Source organism: Diabrotica virgifera, chromosome 3 (assembly GCF_917563875.1).
Source record: "Diabrotica virgifera virgifera chromosome 3, PGI_DIABVI_V3a".
Taxonomy (NCBI): Eukaryota; Metazoa; Arthropoda; class Insecta; order Coleoptera; family Chrysomelidae; genus Diabrotica; species Diabrotica virgifera.
The window spans coordinates 196,936,232-196,956,143 of NC_065445.1; the positions used below are offsets into that span (position 1 = coordinate 196,936,232).

Here is a 19,912-nt window from a genome sequence, read left to right on the forward strand (position 1 = left end):
AACAGGTCGACTTTATATAATAACATTTTTATTTGGCAAATAAACATTGCCTTTTGCTTAAATTAAATGTTCAAACTGTCAAGAGGCAGGTGGGTGGCAGCTTAAACATTGAATTTAAGCAAAAACAACAGCAAAATAAACATTTTAATTCTGTTTTCTGACAGCAGTAAAATGTATTTTTATTAAATAATTGATCTAGTGTCAGAAAATAAGAAAGAAACCAATCGTCAAATAATTATTTCTAAATATCAAACCTTAATTTCTCAATTTTCCTCATTCGAACAGTTATTCACTGATGGATCAAAGACAAAATATTGTGTAGCATCTGCCTTTGTAACACAGAATGAAATAAAGAAATATAAACTAGCGGGGACAAACACTATTTTAACAGGAGAACTCTGTGCGATATATAAAGGCCTAAGTCACGTTGAAAAAGTTCTCAAATTAACTTCCTTATAATTACGGACTCTTTAAATTCTTTAGAAATCATCTCTAAAATCTATTCTCCCCACCCTGTGGCCAAACTCATAAGACAAGAATTGCACAATCTAAATCACAAAAATGTTACTTTCCTGTGGGTTCCATCTCATATTGGAATCGCTGGAAATGAACTGGCAGATAAACATGCTCGAGAAGCCTTAGAGGACCCAACTATAGAGTTCTATCCAACAACTCCAGTGACAGATCTCAAATCATATTTCCACAGCAAAATAGTTGATATATGGAATAGCAGATGGCATGAAAACCAGAAGCAGTTATTTGAGATAAAACCAACATTTCAACGATGGTCTGATAATTCCACAAATCGATTTTCCCAAGTGATCATCTCGCGATTGAGGCTTGGTCATAGCCGCCTCACGCATGGTCATCTGATGACACGAGATCCTCAACAGGAGTGTTAATGCTTGTGAGACCCCTCTGACGATAAAACACCTTCTAGTGGAGTGCCCCTTACACAGTACGGAAAGAGTTCAATTCGGAATCCCGGACGATTTGAAAATACTATTCTCAAAGTGCGGTTCCAAAGTGATCCTGCAATACTTAAAAGCAATAAACTGTTTATATAAAATTTAATTGTAGTATTCTATAGTTATTATTATTGTTAATAAAACTATCATTTTCGCTAATAGCCGTACAGGCTGATGCAAGTTTGTAAATAAAAAAAAAAATTAAATAAATAATTTACGCAGTCTTCGTTTTGTGTCAATCAATTTAATTAAAAAATTGTTATTGGACACCCTGTATAAATAATTATGTTAATTTAAGTAAAGAAATACAGACGTACTCACAATCATTTAATTAATTTCGACGACCGGTTTCGATCTCTAGAATATACAGATCATCTTCAGGTCGGCGGTACAAGTAGTTAAATGCTACAATTAAAGAAATCCAGAGTTAGAACATTGTCTGGTTGTATCAAAATGCTGATAGAGAGACAAAACTTTGGAAGGTATGTAAATGTTGACATTTCAGAACAACAAACAAATACATACGTATGCATACACATGAGCAAACAGGTAGGTACTCATAAGCACGCACACGCACATAGTGCGTGCTTATGAGTACCTGTTTGCTTATGTGTATGCATACGTATGTCTTTGTTTGTTATTCTGAAATGTCAACATTTATATACCTTTCAAAGTTTTGTCTTTCTATCAGCATTTTGATACAACCAGACAATGTTCTAACTCTGGCTTTCTTTAATTGTAGCATTTAACTACTTGTAACGCCGACCTGAAGATGATCTATGTATATTGTAGAGATCGAAACCGGTCGTCGAAGTTAATTAAATGATTGTGAGTAAGTCTGTGTTTCTTTACTTCATTTAAAATGAACTCACATATGCAACCCATTTAATTTTTGAATTATGTTAATTAGACAAGACGGAAACGGCGGGTTCGTTGGGAAAAATATTCCCATGAGATATTTTTGCATAATCACATTCGTGAGACATCCCAGAATAAGGCTCAAGAAGTCGCCCACGTGAAAAGTGGGCCATTCCCACGTGAAAAGTGGGTTTTTTGGACCATTCTGGACAAAAAAGTCTGTTATAATTTTTCTCTAAAGTTGGTCTTTTTCGAGTAGGAAGCAATTTAAAATATGAAAAACGCGAAAATGGCCATTTTTAAGACTTAATAACTCGGTTAAAAATTATTATTATGAAAGTCAGAAAGCGACGAAATCAAAGTTTAAAGTCGCCGCTACATGATCCTGAAGAAATCTGTGTCATTAATTTACTACTAAGCTGTTATTTTCAACGATTATTTCATTCATAGGAGATTCTGACCAATAGAAAGCTACAGACATGCAAATTAAGGTCATAATTTTTGATAATCTCCCGTCGTTAAGCATATTACGTCAGATGCCCTTCGTTGCTACGAAAAAATACATTCAGTGCCATTAATGACAAATGTTTTAAAAATTATAAAAGTGATGACTTTCAACCGTCAAATACATATTTATAACAACTGTGTGTTTAATTTCACTAATTGGTACGTACATATATAAATTACAATAAAATTTTGGTTTTGGACAGTTTTATTCATGAAATAATCGCAACAAATTGCACTCGAACTCTAAAATTAATATAGAATTTTAGAGCTCTTGTGCAATTACTACTGAAAATTTTCGTTTATAAATTTGCAAAAGTCTGTGTGTTATTGCGTTGCCGCTCCTGCAATACTTAGAGCAGGTGTATCGATGGATTAATATGTAGTTTTGCCTTCTGAATCCAAATCTGAAAACGGCATTTCGATATATCTAACCATCTTCGAGATAATCGACCTCAAAGTCTAAAATGTGACGTCACAATCCGGTTATCTCCTACAGACGCACTAAACAACAGCTCAAATGGTTGATTAGGAAGTAGGCTACTTTTTTTTTAATCTCGATTTGCCAAGCATAGGTTATATACATTTGAGTTTGACACTTCGTAAATGTCAAACTAAATTTTAAATTAAGTATTAATAAAACATCAATGACATTTGATAGTGAATTTAATTATTATATAAAATAAATAAGATATTCAAAAATACAATTTGAGTATAAATATTTTAAAAGCAATAATTTATTAACAGTTTTAAAAAGGTTTATACCAGTATAAATACGGCCTCCCCTTTATGATAAATGGACTGTTCCATTTGCTATAAAATTAAAATATTCTAGTCGTTCCCTAAACTCGACACAACTGGCTAGTGATTGTAGAAGGTAATTTTTTTGTTTTTTGAGAATTTTGCCGAAATTGGCAAAATTACTAATTATTTAGTAATAATTATTAACTATTTAGAAATTATTTTTTTGTCGAATTGGCAAAATTATTGACTAAAATCACTAGCCAGTATTGTGTTTGTGTACATCCTTCTAATGGAAAAAAAATATTTGAAGATTTTTCTCAAATTATGGATACCAAGAACATTTTCATTTATAACTCTTTTATTTTTAATTTGACAAATAAAAGTTTTTTTTTCTCTGATTCTGGCTTTGGTTTAGAACTAGAACCTTTAGCCACGTAATTGTATAACTTATCACTAAGTCAGGGGAGTAATGTGTAATGTGTGTGTTGAGTAAGTGTCTTGTTACTTTGCAAAGTCGACGTCATTGTCTTTGCAAAGAGACGCTAATTGTTTCCGAACGTCTGCGGTCCCTCCGGTGAGTACCGATCCCACAAGGACAGAAACTATTTTTCATTTATTAATTTATACAAATAAAAGTTATTCTTCATAAAAAGCTCTTCTTGTTCTAAGATTTATGATGCAACCGTGTCCCAAAAGTATGGGAACGGTCGAATATTTCGCGAACTAAACATCGGATGGAAAAACTGAAAAATAGGTTTTCAATCATTTTCAAAAATCTATCCAATGACACCAAACACCGACTCCCACTACACCCCCTGGAGGTGGGGTGGGGGGTAACTTTAAAATCTTAAATGGAAACCCCTAGTTTTTCTTGCAGATTTGCATTCGTTACGTAAAAGTAAGCAACTTTTATGCAAGACATTTTTTCGAACTGTGGATAGATGGCGCTATAATTGGGAAAAACCATTTATCCTGATACCATAGGTAAATTATAGAAACGGTCTAATATCTCGAGAAATACACTTCCAAATAAGAAACCAAAAAACAGGTTTTTAATATTTTTCGAAAATCTATCCATAAACACTAAACATGACCCTCAAACCCACCCCCTGGAGGTGGGGTGGGGGTAACTTTAAAATCTTAAATAGCAACCCCCACTTTTTATTACAGATTCGAATTCGTCATGAAAAATTAAGCAATATTTATTCGAAACATTTTTTAAAAATGCTGATAGATGGCGCTAATAAATCGTATTTTTCCAATTAAAGCGCCATCTATCAACAATTCTAAAAAATGTTTCGAATAAATGTTGCTTAGTTTTTCATGACAAATCCGAATCTGTAATAAAAAGTGGGGGTTGCTATTTAATATTTTAAAGTTACCCCCCACCCCACCTCCAGGGGGTGGGTTGGAGGGTCATGTTTAGTGTTATTCGATAGGTTTTCGAAAAGTATTAAAAAAATTGTTTGGTTTCTCATTTGGAAATGTATTTCTCAAGATATTAGACCATCTCTATAATTTACTCATGGTATCAGGATAAATCGTTTTTCCCAATTATAGCGCCATCTATCCACAGTTCGAAAAAATGTCTTGAATAAAAGTTGCTTACTTTTACGTAACGAATCCAAATCTGCAAGAAAATCTTGGGGTTTCCATTTGAGATTTTAAAGTTACCCCCCACCCCACCTCCAGGGGGTGTAGTGGAGGTTGGTGTTTGGTGTCATTGGATAGATTTTTGAAAATGATTGATCACATATTTTTCAGTTTTTCGATCCGATGTTCAGTTCGCGAAATATTCGACCGTTCCACTACTTTTGGGACACCTTGTATAAAATTTTATTAATTTTATACGAGGTATATAAAACATATGAATTTCGATCAAGAGTAAACTACCTTTATAGTTTAACACACCTACATTTAAATTAGAATGATATAATTGCACATTAAAACATAATTATTAATTCTAAACTACTTTTCATAATAGAAATTTTCCATATTATGAACTAAAATACGTAAATATACAAAGTTTTCGTTATGACAATGCTCGCATTTTCAGCTTGTTAATTAATAAAAATGAGCGGTTAGATCGTATTGACGCAGCTGTAAATGTGAGTGCGAGTAAGATGCACAATTTGACTGCTGGAATGGCTTCTCTCTCGCACTCAGCATTTACAGCCGCCCCGCCGCAAACGTGCATGGCGCTTATTATTATTACTTAAAAATAACAGCTTAGTAATAAAATAATGACAAACATTTCTTCAGGATCTTCTTGTAGGGGGGGGGGGCTTTAAATTTTGATTTAGTCATATATTGACTTTCATAATAATAACTTTTAACCGAGTTATTAAGCCTTGAAAATCGCCATTTTTCGTTTTTTTTTTCAATTTTAAATTGCTTATAAGTCGAAAACGATCAACTTTAGAGAAAAATTATAAGAGACCTTTTTTGTCCAGAATGGTCCAAAAAATTAAAGAAAAAATTATTCGGGCCAAAAATATTGATTCTTGCAATTTGATTAAAAAAAAATTGTTAAAAAAAATTGGCCCACTTTTCACGTGGGCGACTTCTTGAACCTTATTCTGGAATGTCTCACGAATGTGATTATGCAAAAAAATCTCATGGGAATATTTTTCCTATTCTTATTGAAAAAATCATCGATTACGTCATCACTTCCAGACGGATGACGTCACTAGTATGATATATATTCCAAAAAATCATAAATTAAAATCAAAAATCGACCTATTTCGGTAATTTCTTATAATGTTGTTTATTTAGTTAATAATGAATTTAAGCGTTACTTTATGGACGCACTGTATACGAGTAATTATATCTGTACTTATAAATAAATAAAAATAAAAAATATGTATTTGTTTTTTATTCATTGGCGTTTTTTTTTTAATTTTTGTTTTATTTGTTTCTCGGGTTAGGGTCAAAAAACACATTCTTAAAGATGCTAGGTTTATTGCAGTTTCGACATGTCTATTTGTATACAATAAATTGAAATAATATACAATACTTACAATAATATTAATTGCAATAATAACTTAGGCACCATAATTTAATAGATAGGCACCCATAATTATATAGGTGCCTAAATCAATGTAATGAGGGATTGTAGCGTAATAGTGTATTTCAAAGGCTAACCGATTTCAGCACTCTGGTGCCGTAGTATAGGAGCTTTCGAGACAGTGCCGGATTAACCATTAGGCGGACTAGGCGACCGCCTAGGGCCCGGCCACTTGATGGGGCCCGCATCCCACACAAATGCATTAATTAATATTGAATTATTTAAGCAGTATGTATTTAAAAAAAATTAAAATGTTAAAAAAATCAAATAGGGCTAACTGAGACAAAAAAAGAGAATGGTTAATTTATGATTTCCAATCAAACTCAGTTTTTTGCTTTGTCTTTTGTCAATATCAGGAAAATACAACCGACTTCAAGACAAATTAAGCAGTTATCTTCAAAGACATTTTTATATTCGAAGTTCTAACCATTTCCTCAATTTGGTAATCAATTTTGCAAGCAAATTTTACTTAGAAGCTGTAATTATTTTGGTATGGTCCGTTTTTTTTTCAATTTCAACCCACCGATGGGCCTTATAGTCCATTCACTCACGGTAAAATATTGCAAAACCTCCGGATTTTAAAGAACCTTTGGATTTGAAACAAGAGCTTGGATTGACATGAAATTTGGTATAAGCATAGCTAACATATCAAAGAAAAAAGTGATATTGTGCCAATGAGTGTTTTTGTTCTACGATTGAGTCCACTCCCACCCCTTCTCGGGGGTGAAAAAATATACCGTCAAAATACGTCCGTATTTGGATAGACTGACTAATTCTAAGCAACTTTTGTTCAATAGAGTTTTTTCATCAAGTCAATACATTTCGAGTTATTTGCAATTGAATATCTTCATTTTTCAACAAAAAATAACTCAAAAAGTAAGTATTTTATCAAAAAAATATTCTTAGCAAAAATATAGCTTTTAAAAAATTGAAAAAATGGTGTATGTGTGCAGTCTGTAGACCCAATAGGAGCAGAGTTGTATCTAATGAAAAGTAGGTTTTTATTCGTCAAATTCCAAATCGAATATTTCAACGTGAAATAATCAAAAAATGAAGCACTTTTCATGGAAAACTGGTCGTAACTTGTTTAAATGTTCAAAAAAAGCATTATTCTTGTTTTTTTTTTTAAATTCTAACCTAAAAAGTAAGCAAGATACGCTCAGAATAAACTTGATCCCATTCTTTGGGTAAAAAAAAAACTGGTGAAAATAACCCCCTAATTAGCATCTCAAATTAAATTAATCCTTACCGCTTTACAAGCTACTTTATGTATTGTTTATATGATCTGTGAGTTTTATCGGTATAAAGTGCTTATTTATAAAAGGGATGTAGTAGGAAGGGCTTGAACAAGTCACTAGTCACGAGTGTATGCAATTTTTTTTTATTTGGCTTAATGCCTCGACAACTAATGGCCATTGGCACGGTACAGTGGATTTTTCAATCAGGTACCTAGTGTAATGGGTAGTGTGTGTATTGAGTTACTTGCAAAGTCGTCCTTGTGTTTGCAAAGAGACGCTAATTGTATCCGAACGTCTGCGGTCCCTCCGGTGAGTACCGATCCCACAAGGATAGAAACTATTTTCATTTATTAATTTTTAATAAATGAAAAATTCTCTACCCAGGGATTGCAAATTTTGAACAGTCATATCTTAACCAATTTTTATCTTCCAAAAAAGCAAAAATCTCAAATATTCAGAAAAACAAAACCTACGTTTTTTTACTCTTTAAGATTTTTGGTAGCACTAATAATTTTTAAGTTATTTTGGAAAAAAAGGCATTTTTTCAGAATTTCAAAAAAATTGTTTAACTTTAAATCCCAATGTTTTGAACTATAAACGCTGTGAACCGGTGAAACTTACATATCACATAAATAATATGCACTAAGTTGTTTCAAGATTTTCATAAATTTTCAAGATTTTTTTGCCAAAAAAAGGAATCAACATTATTTTAAGCTTTACTTGCTTAAATTTGATACTTGAAATTTGTTTAAAAAAAATAAAACTTGTTTAACACTTTAAAAAAGTTGTGATGATTTTTCACCGAAAAGTGCTTCATTTTTTGGTTATTTACTTTAAAATATTTGATTTGGAATTTGTCGAATAAGAATCTACTTTTCATTAGCTCCAGTTCTGCTTATACTGGGTCTACTGGCTTATACTGGGTCTACATACTTCATATTATATACACCATTTTTTTTAATTTTGTATAAGCTATATTTTTTTCTAAGAATATTTTTTCGATAAAATACTTAATTATGGAGTTATTTGCGAAAAACCGTCTAAAAACATGTTTTTTTTTGTTGAAAAATGAACATATTCACTCGCAAATAACTCAAAAAGTATTGATTTAGTAAAAACACTCGATAGAACAAAAGTTACTTAGAATTAATCAGTTTATCAATTTCCGCACTTATTTTGAATGTATGTTTTTTCACCCCCAAAGGGGTGGCACTCATACCCAGGGCAAAATCACATTTCGACACAATATCCCTTTTTTTCTTTGGCATATTAGCTATGGACTATTAATGAGAAGTTGTTGCGAAATGTAAAAAAAAAGAAAAATGATCTTTTTTACATTGTCGTAATTTATTTTTGGAGTGGAGTAACTACTTCCCAAAACAACATAAATATCTGTAAATTTGTTTTAAGTAAATGGTCGCTATAAAGGGGCCTACTTCTTATGGCCGCCTAGGGCCTCATGATGCCTTAAACCGTCACTGTTTCGAGACATTGACACAACTGTCTGAAGCACGAACATGCTTCGGTTTAAGCTTTTTCGACAGCTTTGCCAGACTTATGAGCGTTGCCGGACTTATGCCGACCCCCGTATACTAAATCAGGATACCATAGTCTCCACACTATCTTGAACCTATTTTTCAGATCTTTTTTTATTATTATTTAATGGCATAGACATTGGTCATTTTCAGATCTTCTTAATTGCGGATGTTCAAATATAGGCAGCTGCTGTAGTGAATTGTTAAGAGCAATACGTTCTTCAGCAGCAGGTTCATTAATGGGTACCAGCTGATTATCAGGATGATCTAATTTTTCATTTGATCTACACTTTCATTAACAATGTTGGATGTAAATTAACCGGGTGAACTGAAAGTTGGATAAACGGCAGAAGTAGGGGAGGTTCTTGATATTGTGGCTGATAACAAATTCTGCAATTTCCTCTTTTAATTTGTTGAAATTTGTTTCATATGAATTATTTCAAATAAATTTGACTTTTGTCTGTAAAAGGTCCATAGAGAGTACGTTTTAGTTGAAGCATAGTTAAAACAGTCAAGTAAGACGCAACAGAAAAAATTTATTTTTGAATTGTAAATTTCTTTTAGATATTTCTGTTATCCAGAGAAAAGCTATATAATCATCGGTGGTCTAGGAGGTTTTGGATTAGAGTTAGCCGATTGGTTAGTACTAAGAGGAGCAAGAAATTTGATACTTGTTTCAAGAAAAGGTCTACCACAGGATATCAAAGCTTAAGAATCAGGTAATCTGAACTATTTTTGAGAAAGTGCACGGACTACTTTCTAAATGTTTAAGCCAAGTTGTCAGTGGCGGCTCGTGTTTTTTATAATAGGGGAGGCTATAGCTATAAAATATCTAGACAAATTTCAAAATATCAAAATTAGTCGCTTCCATACAGCCATGATGTGAACCAGTCAATTTGAGCTCATTGGTACCTCGAGCATAAAACATTGGATATTCTATACATCCATGTTCTAAATCAAATCTTTTTCATATGTTCCTATGACGGATCAATTATAAAGGGTTTATACCCAAATATTTTTTACTTTGGTGGTTAGCATGTAAGATTCTAAGTGAGTATAGCCTATAACTTTTTATAACCTTAGTCAACATTTTAAACACTTTGCATCATTTTATCTGATTATACACATTTTAGGATTACACTGATGATGATCGGTCAACCGATTGAAAACTAGTAGTGTCTTTGATGTAGCTCATTTTTAACAAATTATAACAAATTTTAACAAATATACCTTTTATAAAGGATTTTATGTTTTTGTAATGGTATACAACCAACTACAGGAAATTTTTCCTCATGGATTACTAGACAAATTTGTACTAGCAATAAAATTATCTAAAAAATGTAATTTAAGGTCCTATTTGTGTTTGAATTTTTTTATTTACATTTCATAATATCATCATATTTTATAATTTTTGATAATATTATATCATTTTAAAAATAGTTAGTCTAATTGTAAAAGTGAAATACCAATGTTTGTGTCAATAAAAAGTAGATATGCATGTAATTTTATTGTTATTTTGCTCATATCTTTGTTTTAATAAAATTGTAGTGCAGATCAGTTGCCAAAACATTAAGAGCATGCAACCAGTTGGCAAAATATTAAATGACAAAAAAAAATAGAATTGTTTTAATACAATTAAATACAACACAAATAAATATAATTTTAATAAATTTAATAATATATTTATTTATTATTAAGATGAAGACAGCCGTACATTCCGGCTATCAAAATAAATACAGATTTGAAGTTTTCCATTATAAGGGGTTGTTTTCCACTACATGTTGAAGGTTCACATTTGTTAAGATACTCAACTAAAATTTAAATTTTAAACGCGGCCTACTGCGAATCCCCAAACAAGGTAAATCGATAGAGATATCGAAAAAAGGTATTTGAATAAGTTGTTCCAAATATTATCCTTACACCACATACCAAATTTCATGACAAAATTCGCACTTTTAGTTTTTCATCATTTGCAATCAGGATCCTAAAATTGGAGCGGAGGCTGCTGCCCGGTCAGCCGCCCTTGCTCAATCTCAGGACAGCGTGTGCTTAAGCGATATGTATCGTTTAGGGAGACAGAGTTTCCTAAAAACGCTGCTGCGCTGCGCGGAGCATTAGCAAGTGAGCCTGGCCCTTAGATTAATGAAAACACCTTAATCTATGGCCTGGCCGGCCGGTAGCCTCCGCCCTCGAGACAACCAATTTTAGGGTCCTGACTACACATAATGAAAAAACTAAAAGTGCGAATTTTGTCATGAAATTTGGTATGTGTGGTTAGAATAATATTTGGAACAATTTGTTCACATTACTTTTTTCGATGTCTTTAACAACGTGAAGCAAAATAGCAAAGTCCCTTGCCTCCTCTGACCAGCCGCCACTGCAAGTTGTTCTAATTAAGTATTCAGTAAAAAAATAGATATGCTAGATTACTTTAGCAGTTCTAAAATGGTTGGCAAAATGGTTTGGTAAGATGATTTTAATACCCATTAAAATAGGTTACTACGATTTTATATCTTCCCTATAATGTTTTATGGAGTTGAGCCGTGGATGCTTACAGACGCTACCGCAAGAAAATTGAGGCTTTCGATATATTTCGAGGAAATCGATAGACACTACAAGAAGAAGAAGAAAAAGAAGATGGTTTTAAAATTACATTTTGTACTGACACAACTCAAACATATCTACTACGACATTTTAGATTGTAACGAATAACGTCTCACCTGTAAAGGCGTTGGATGTCATTCGTTTAACGATAAACTGCCACAAAAAATTTAAATACACTAATAAAACCGAAAAAGGAGCCACTTATAAAGATGTTCATAATTTTTAACTTATTCTTTTTCTGATTATGTTATTTTTATTTAATTACAGTTAGGCTTTTCGCTATAAACATAGCAAAGTTTTGTTACTAAACTGAAAATTTTCTGGTGAAAAAAATTAAAAGTGATAAATAGACTTAGGCAAATATGCAAATAAAAAGGTATGAAATATGCTCGTAAATATGCAGTATTTTACCCAAAAATATGCGAGTTTATCTAGAAAATATGCATGTGAAAAAATATTTGCAATATTCTTTAAATCACAAAAATATTAAAAATGTCTTTATATGTTGTATTACTTAACATGTGTCAGTATTTTATAAACTAAGGTTATGTATCTAATTAAATATATTTAAGTATTTCAACAAATAAATGATATTATTTCGAATTGTGGTAACAAAATTATCAAATGTTTTTCTTTTAACAAAAACATGGCTTCTATCTGAGTGCATAGAAAAACTTCTTTCGACATCAACTGATGTAACTGGGGCATTTTTCAAATTTACCGTTATAGTTGTCTCTAAATTAAGTGGTTCGCAAAATGTCCAAGCTAGTACTTGAACCACTTCAGAAAGAACCTAGTAACCACTGTTTTTTTCTGTGGTTGTTGGAAAATTTTTGGAAAGTTTTCTTTCCAATATGTATTACTTTTAAAATTTTGACACAATGATGCAGATTCTTTTATTTAAACTGTACTGTCTAACAATGATAATTTGGAGGAATCCAATTGGGTAATAGTTTTCTGAACAAAACTATAGTTTGATTTTGTGAATGACATTGAACTGTTTATTTTCGGCATTTTTCAAAGCATAACAATTACAGACACGGCTGTTCACGGCTTATTTTACAACCAAAGTGAAAAGGAACGTCAAAATAAAAATTTTTACCTAGAGATATAAACTGGCCGATTTTGGAACCCTTGTATCAAGGACAAAACGTGACAAAACTATGTATAAGCCGCTATCTTTTTAGTCCAGAAAGCCACTGCGCATCCGCTAGGAAAAATATTCTAATTCGGATTTTTTACACAATCTTACTCAAAAAGGACTCCTCTTAACAAATTTGCATGTTGCCAGGACCAAAAGGTGGTCGAAAATTTTTTAAACGTTTTTTTTTTGTTTTTTTCCTAAACTTATTTTTTTTTGCATGGAAAAAAGTTTTTTTAGGTTTTTTGGATCATTCCAAACAGAAAAGGTCTTTAGTGACTTTTCTCTAAAAATGATAGTTTTTGACATATAAGCGATTAAAAATTGAAAAATTGCGAAATCGGACATTTTTAACCCTGGAAAACTATGTCAAAAACTGAAAATTTTAATGTTGCCAAGGTAGGTAGATATTCTTTAAACATCGATTGATGAAATCCCGAAGAGCTTTTTGCAATACAATATTCAAAACACCTTTGTTTTTTAATTGCTAATCAAGCGTGCGCGACACTATTTTCCACCGACAGTATGGTGCAAATAAAAGGAATAAATTCGTTATTTCGTAAACCGGCGCCTTTAAGGAAAAATCCCGAAACAGGTCGATTTTTATTTTTAAGTTATGATATTGTGCCATATTTGGTATACTACTGACGTCATCCGTCTGGGCGTGATGACGTAATCGATGATTTTTCTAAATGAGAATAGGGGTGGTGTGGTAGTTCATCTGAAAGGTTCTTCAATTCTCTATTCAGTAATGTAAACATTTACATAATTATTTATACAGGGTGTCCTTCTACTTCTTTTTTGTCAAATAATTTAATTTAATAAAAATTTTTTGGACACCCTGTATAAATAATTATCTAAATGTTTATATTACTGAATCGAGAATTGAAGAACCTTTCAAATGAGCTAGCACACGACCCCTATTCTCGTTTAAAAAAATCATCGATTACGTCATCACGTCCAGATGGATGACGTCACTAGTATACCATATATGCCATAATATCATAAATTAAAAATAAAAATCGACCTGTTTCGGGATTTTTCCTTGAAGTAGCCGGTTTACGAAATAACGAATTTATTCCTTTCATTTGCACCATACTATCGGTGGAAAATAGTGTCGCGCACGCTTGATTAGCAATTAAAAAAAAAGGAGTTTTGAATATTGTATTGCAAAAAACTCTTCGGGATTTCATCAATCGATGTTTAAAGAATATCTACCTACCTTGGTAACATTAAAATTTTCAGTTTTTCACATAGTTTTCGAGGGTTAAAAATGGCCGATTTCGCAATTTTTCAATTTTTAATCGCTTATATGTCAAAAACTATTATTTTTAGAGAAAAGTCACTAAAGACCTTTTCTGTTTGGAATGATCCAAAAAACCTAAAAAAACTTTTTTCCATGCAAAAAAAATAATTTTAGGAAAAAAACAAAAAAAAACGTTTAAAAAATTTTTGACCACCTTTTGGTCCTGGCAACATGCAAACTTGTTAAAAGGAGTCCTTTTTGAGTAAGATTGTGCGAAAAATCCGAATTAGAATATTTTTCCTAGCGGATGCGCAGTGGCTTTCTGGACTATTTATTAGTTCTGATACCAAAAATTTGAATACCTAGATATTATAAAACAAAATTAAATATTGATATTTCCAAGCTATTTGTTACATAAATATAAAAATATATATACAACCAAAATTTCAAATTATATGCACTTTATGCACATTTCTATAAAAATATGCAAAAAAAAATTTTTTCATTTTTTATGCATAATATGCAAAATATGCAATTTGCATATTTGCTAAGTCTAGTGATAAATGTGAAACATTCGATTAATTTTTTTAATAACAGAGCTACTAAAAATTATTTTAAAACAAAACTCATAGCGTGTATGGGCTCCTCTAACTCGCCGAACTTCTGCACAACGCAACGCCTAGGCATGCTTTCAATCACATTTCGAATAGTTCCTTGCAGTGCCGGCGCTAGGGTATAAGGTGCCCGCCTGCAAAGCTAGCACAGGCGCCCCCCTCCCACACACATTCTTATAGGCGCCCATATAAAAAATTTTAGGGTGGGGCCAGACGTGAAGATGTTGCACATTACATTTACATTTTGTATATATACTTTGGATGACCATAAATATATAGTTTAAACCACCCGAAAAGCTAGGGGGTGGCATGGCCTCCCTGACAGCGTGCCTGCATGGGCGCCCATGCAGATACTCGTACAACCCCAGCCTTGGGGACATTATGTGTGTTTTAATGAAACACTGAGACCCACATTTCCGAAGATCAAACCGGTCACTGACCTACCTATCTGACTAATAACCTGGAGTGGTATCTATCTGACCCCCAAGCTATAACACTACCCCACCCCATCGCAGTACATAACGAATGAGGAGGCTTTGTACTGAACGTTTCCTTGGATGCCCTGGGTAATGGGACATCCTCTGTATTACTTTATGTGGTTAAACCACCTGATTTTATTGGTAGCTAGAAGATGTATCCTCCATATTAATGACTTGATTTTGGACTTGTGTCCTAAAAATGTGTGTTCCAGGCAGCGAGGCATCGACTTAGTCGGTGTTCCCCTCCCCGCAAATGTCCCCGGTAAATAAAGTTCGGTTACAGTTTTATTGGATCCATGATCTGACAGAATAACTTCATTTTAATTTCTTTAAGAAATTGGCTAAGAGAACTAAGATTGTTTTTGTCATTTCTTCTTTTTCGGCTCTTCTTCTTCGGTTCGTGCCCCAGATAATTTTTTTTTTAATCTATTTTTATTTAACTAAATAAAAATAATAACTTTAAATCCTCAAGATTATGTTTCTGCAGTAATGTGAAACAAATATAATTTTATATTAATTGAATGCAACACTAGATTCTTTAACTGCAGAGTACAACTGACAAACTATTTTGTATTAGTATAGGTATAATCACATGAAATAATACTAAATCTAAATCTAAAAATCTTTAAACTAAACTTTATGTAAAATGTTTATTTTAAATATTATGTTTTTATGGGATTAATACTCCATACCTATTAATAAGTACATAATACTTAAATTACACTGGCGGTAAGAAAACAGTATCACAATCGTGTTTATTTAACTAGAAATCATTCATTTCCTCTCATAACTGCTGATACAAGACTTAACAACTTGCAAGAAATTTGAAGAAAATAAACAGAGCATTCTCATTTAGAGCAAAGTTGCTTGGTTGAAATATAATATCTTTGACCAATAAATTATATTATTACTACATGGTAAGAATTCTATGCATTGCATATTTTTGTATATTTTACATGGTGTGATATGCAAAACTAACAAACACTGATTAGGGTATTATGACGAATTTAAACCACATTAAAAAAAATGAATTTTTCTATTTTAGTATTTTGCATAACACCAGCAGAAAAAAAGCTCATTCTGGCGCCCCCCAAACAGGGGCGCCCGCCTGCAGTGCATCCCTTGCAGGCCCGTTATCGCCGGCCCTGGTTCCTTGGTCTAGTTGTTCCCATTCTTCCACGGGAACTTCCTCGACATGTTATATGTCTCTTAGTGGTTGATCCTTCAAGCGCTTCCAGAGTATATCCCAAATGTGTTTAATGGGATTTAAATCTGGATTCCTCGTTGGCCACTCCATAATCTGAAAATTGTGGGTAGTCAAAATAATTTTGCACTATTCTGGCCAAGTGTGGTCTCACATTATCTTGGTAAAGGATAAATTCTAAACCCATATTTTCAGCAAATGGAACATGTGGTTCAAGAACTTCGTTTATGAACCGGTCTTCCGTCATAGCCCCTTGCCGAATAACTACTAAGTCAGAACGTCATTTAAATTTATCTCACTCTAAATCATAATAGGTAGATAGAGGTAGATAGATAGGTAGGTAGATAGATAGAGTTACGAACAAAGAAGTACTGAGAAGAATAGGTAAAGAGAAGGAAGTTGAACTTACAATTAAAGAAAGAAAACTTCAGTATCTCGGACATGTGATGCGGGGCGAGAAGTATGGCATCCTGCGACTCATATTGCAGGGAAAGATAGATGGCAGAAGAAGCATCGGCAGAAGACGAATTTCATGGCTGAAGAACCTGAGAGAACGGTTTGGATGCAGCTCAAAACAATTATTTAGAGCTACTGCCTCAAAAATTAAAATAGCTATGATGATTGCCAACCTCCGTAGCGGAGATGGCACCTGAAGAAGAAGAAATCATAATGGAACCTCCGCCAAAAGCCTTGGTTTCTAGAATGGTGGAATACAAAAGCGCTCGCCTGGTCTTCTTCAGACTCTAACACGTCCATCAATATGCTTTAAAAGAAATAGGACTCATTAGTAAACATCACGATACTCCATTGTGCCAAGGTGTAATTCGTGTGCTCTTCTGTAAACAAACATCTGGCTCTACGATGTGTAGGGGTCAAAGAAGGTACTGTAGCTAGCCTTCTTGCATTCAACCAATGTTCGTGAATCCGACTATGTATTGTTTGAGTAGTTACTCTTGTACCCCAGCCTCTACCAACTCATTTTGTAGCGTTCGAGCAGTACTTCGACGATCTCTGACGGCCCATAGTTGTAAAAGTCGATCCTCTCTAGCTGTAGTCGACCTTGCACGATGCGTATAAGGTTGTCTTCTAATAACCATACATTATTTCATATCTAGTACATGCTCTATTATTTAACATTTCTGCTTGGCGTCTTGAGTAACCTTCTTGTATTAAAGTTATTGCCCTACCAATTTGAATCTCTGCGAGATACATTCTGCGCCTTCGAGGCTTTCCAAGCACCTCAAAATCAATGATTAATTCTTAACAACTTTAACGTAAATATCGACAGAAATTCAATTCTTAACAATAAATGTAATTCCAAAATGTTGTCAAGTTTTGCTTTTTACTGAATACAAGAAATACGAAGCTAAGAAACTTGTTTTTTTCTTTCATTTATAAAAACTGTATGTGTTTACTAGGCGGACGTACATTTTTAAGTTCCTACCTAATGAAATAAATAATATACATTAAATTAAATTAGTGGCTCCTTTTTCGTATTGATCAGTGTACTATTGTAAAATAGTATAGTCGAACCACCTTATTAGAATACCGGTTATAGGAATATCCCGGTTTAAGGAATAAAAATTTGAGTTCTCGAAACTTTTATACTAGCTACCAATGATCGGTAATTAGAATATCCCGGTTATAGTAATACTTTTGCTAGGCACGAAGGCTATTCCAATAATCGAGTTTGACTTTCAATCAACTATGATAGTAATGGTTTATGTTGGCCTAGCTAGTCTCTCGTGATAGGTGTTGCTGTCTTGTAGTAGGCCGGGGTAATAAGACAAAAATATACCCTGTTCGTGACACTTCAGCAGCCAGGGTACTGAAGCGTTTTTTCGACAGGTAATACCTATAGGAACAAATTGTAACTATTTCCTGCGTAGGATCTGGCGGCCATTTTTATTTATAAACAATTAACTCTCAAAAAATGGCATTTTCCCCTTTTTTTCAAATCAACGGAAAACAGTGAAACTTATGATTTTTTTAGTACAAATTTCTTCGAGATTTAGGAAAAAGCTTTACAATGACGTATTACAAAGTTTAATATACTCATTTATTGTTAATATAATTGCGAAAAAAGGTCGGAATTGCAAAAAAAAATATTTCCGCAATAATTGTTGTAAAAATTAGTGTACAGCTTTGAAATTTTTGTCAAATGAGGGTTCTTCGATGCTTAATATGTTTTTTTTGTAAGCATTTATTAATAATCAGAATTACATATTTTATGAGTTAATTTGATAACAAGTACAATAACTTATATCAATGTATAGTCTGGGCTGATTATCGGAGAATAGGCCATTTTTGGGAAAAGTTATTTACCAGCAATTTTATTGCTGGAATCGAATTATAAGATTCTATATATTAATAATATAGGCATGCAAAGTCCTCAGATAGTGTGCTACTTTTTTATAAACAAAATGGCGCCCGAAAATCGTGTTTTTTTCAATTATTGCTCTAGAACTCCGAAGATTTTAACTTTACACCAAAAACACTCAAATAAAAATTCACCCCAATTTAATTCTGCATAGAGACATGTTTTTCCCGATCTGCTCCGACGAAAATTTTCCTCGGAAAATGCGGGTATTCCCAAAAAAATCTTTAATTTTCAAATAAAGTTTTAGATAAGTAATTATTTACCAATAATTAAATAATTTGGTGACTTAAAAGCCTTCTTCGTTTAGATTATAGTTACAGAAGCTGGTGAAAATTAAACGAATATTTTAGCAACAATTCAATTGTTAATTAATAATTTATGGTCGCAATAATAACCAAAATAATTATGATGCACTGATCAAACTTTGAAATCTTATAAAGATGAGATGCTTATTTAACATTTTGTCGACAAAATATAAATTTTTTATTTTTTTGCATAATCTTTAAATGTTTAAAAAAATAGTTATAAACAAATTAACGTTTCTCAGAAAGTTTTTATTATATTATAATTTAAAAAAATAGCTAAAATGCGCATTTCAAATATCTTGAAAATGAATGCTTTAAAACTTTTTTGCAACCATTTGCAAAAAAGTCATGAAACAGCAAAATAAACATACTATTACTACGGTGTTAATAAATTTTTTTAATTCTTTCAAAGCGTAGAAGTGAGTTTAAAGAACAAGCTAATTATTTATAAAACAGTATCGATTATCAGCATAATGGTTATATTTTAAATAAAGATTATAAATATATTTTTTTGTAATTTACACGCGCAAAAGTAGAATAGTACAGTACCGTAGCTACCCGCCCACATACACAACTCGCGCGAGTTTAAGCGTGTCAGTCGCTTCGAGTGAATATTTTATCTCCGGCTCTGTATCAAGCCTACTTTCGCGCTAAAAATTACAAAAAAAAGTATTTTTAATCTTTGATTAAAATATAACCATTGCACTAATTTTTGACATTCTTTGTGAGTAATTAGATTGTACCATAGACTCACTTTTAAGCTTTGAAACAATTAAAACAAATTATAAACAATGGAGATATCGTATATTTATTTTGCTGTTTCCTAACTTTTTTGCAAATGGTTGGAAAATTTTTTTAAAGCATTAATTTTCAAGACATATGAAATACGCACTTTAAGTATTTTTTAAAATTAGAATATAGTAAACAATTTCTAAGAAATGTTAATTTGTTTATAACAATTTTTTTAAACATTTAAAGATTATGGAAAAAAATTAAAAATTTATAGTTTGTCGACAAAATATTAA

General features: G+C 32.3%; 1 protein-coding gene across 1 annotated transcript in view; it reads left to right on the forward strand.

Moving 5' to 3' along the window:
* Positions 1–19,912, forward strand: part of LOC126882672 (fatty acid synthase-like) — a 410,665-nt gene that overhangs the window by 252,661 nt on the left and 138,092 nt on the right. Inside the window, 2 exon segments of the mRNA XM_050647647.1 lie at positions 9,479–9,603; positions 9,606–9,633. Of these exon segments, the coding sequence (XP_050503604.1) occupies positions 9,479–9,603; positions 9,606–9,633 (153 nt within the window).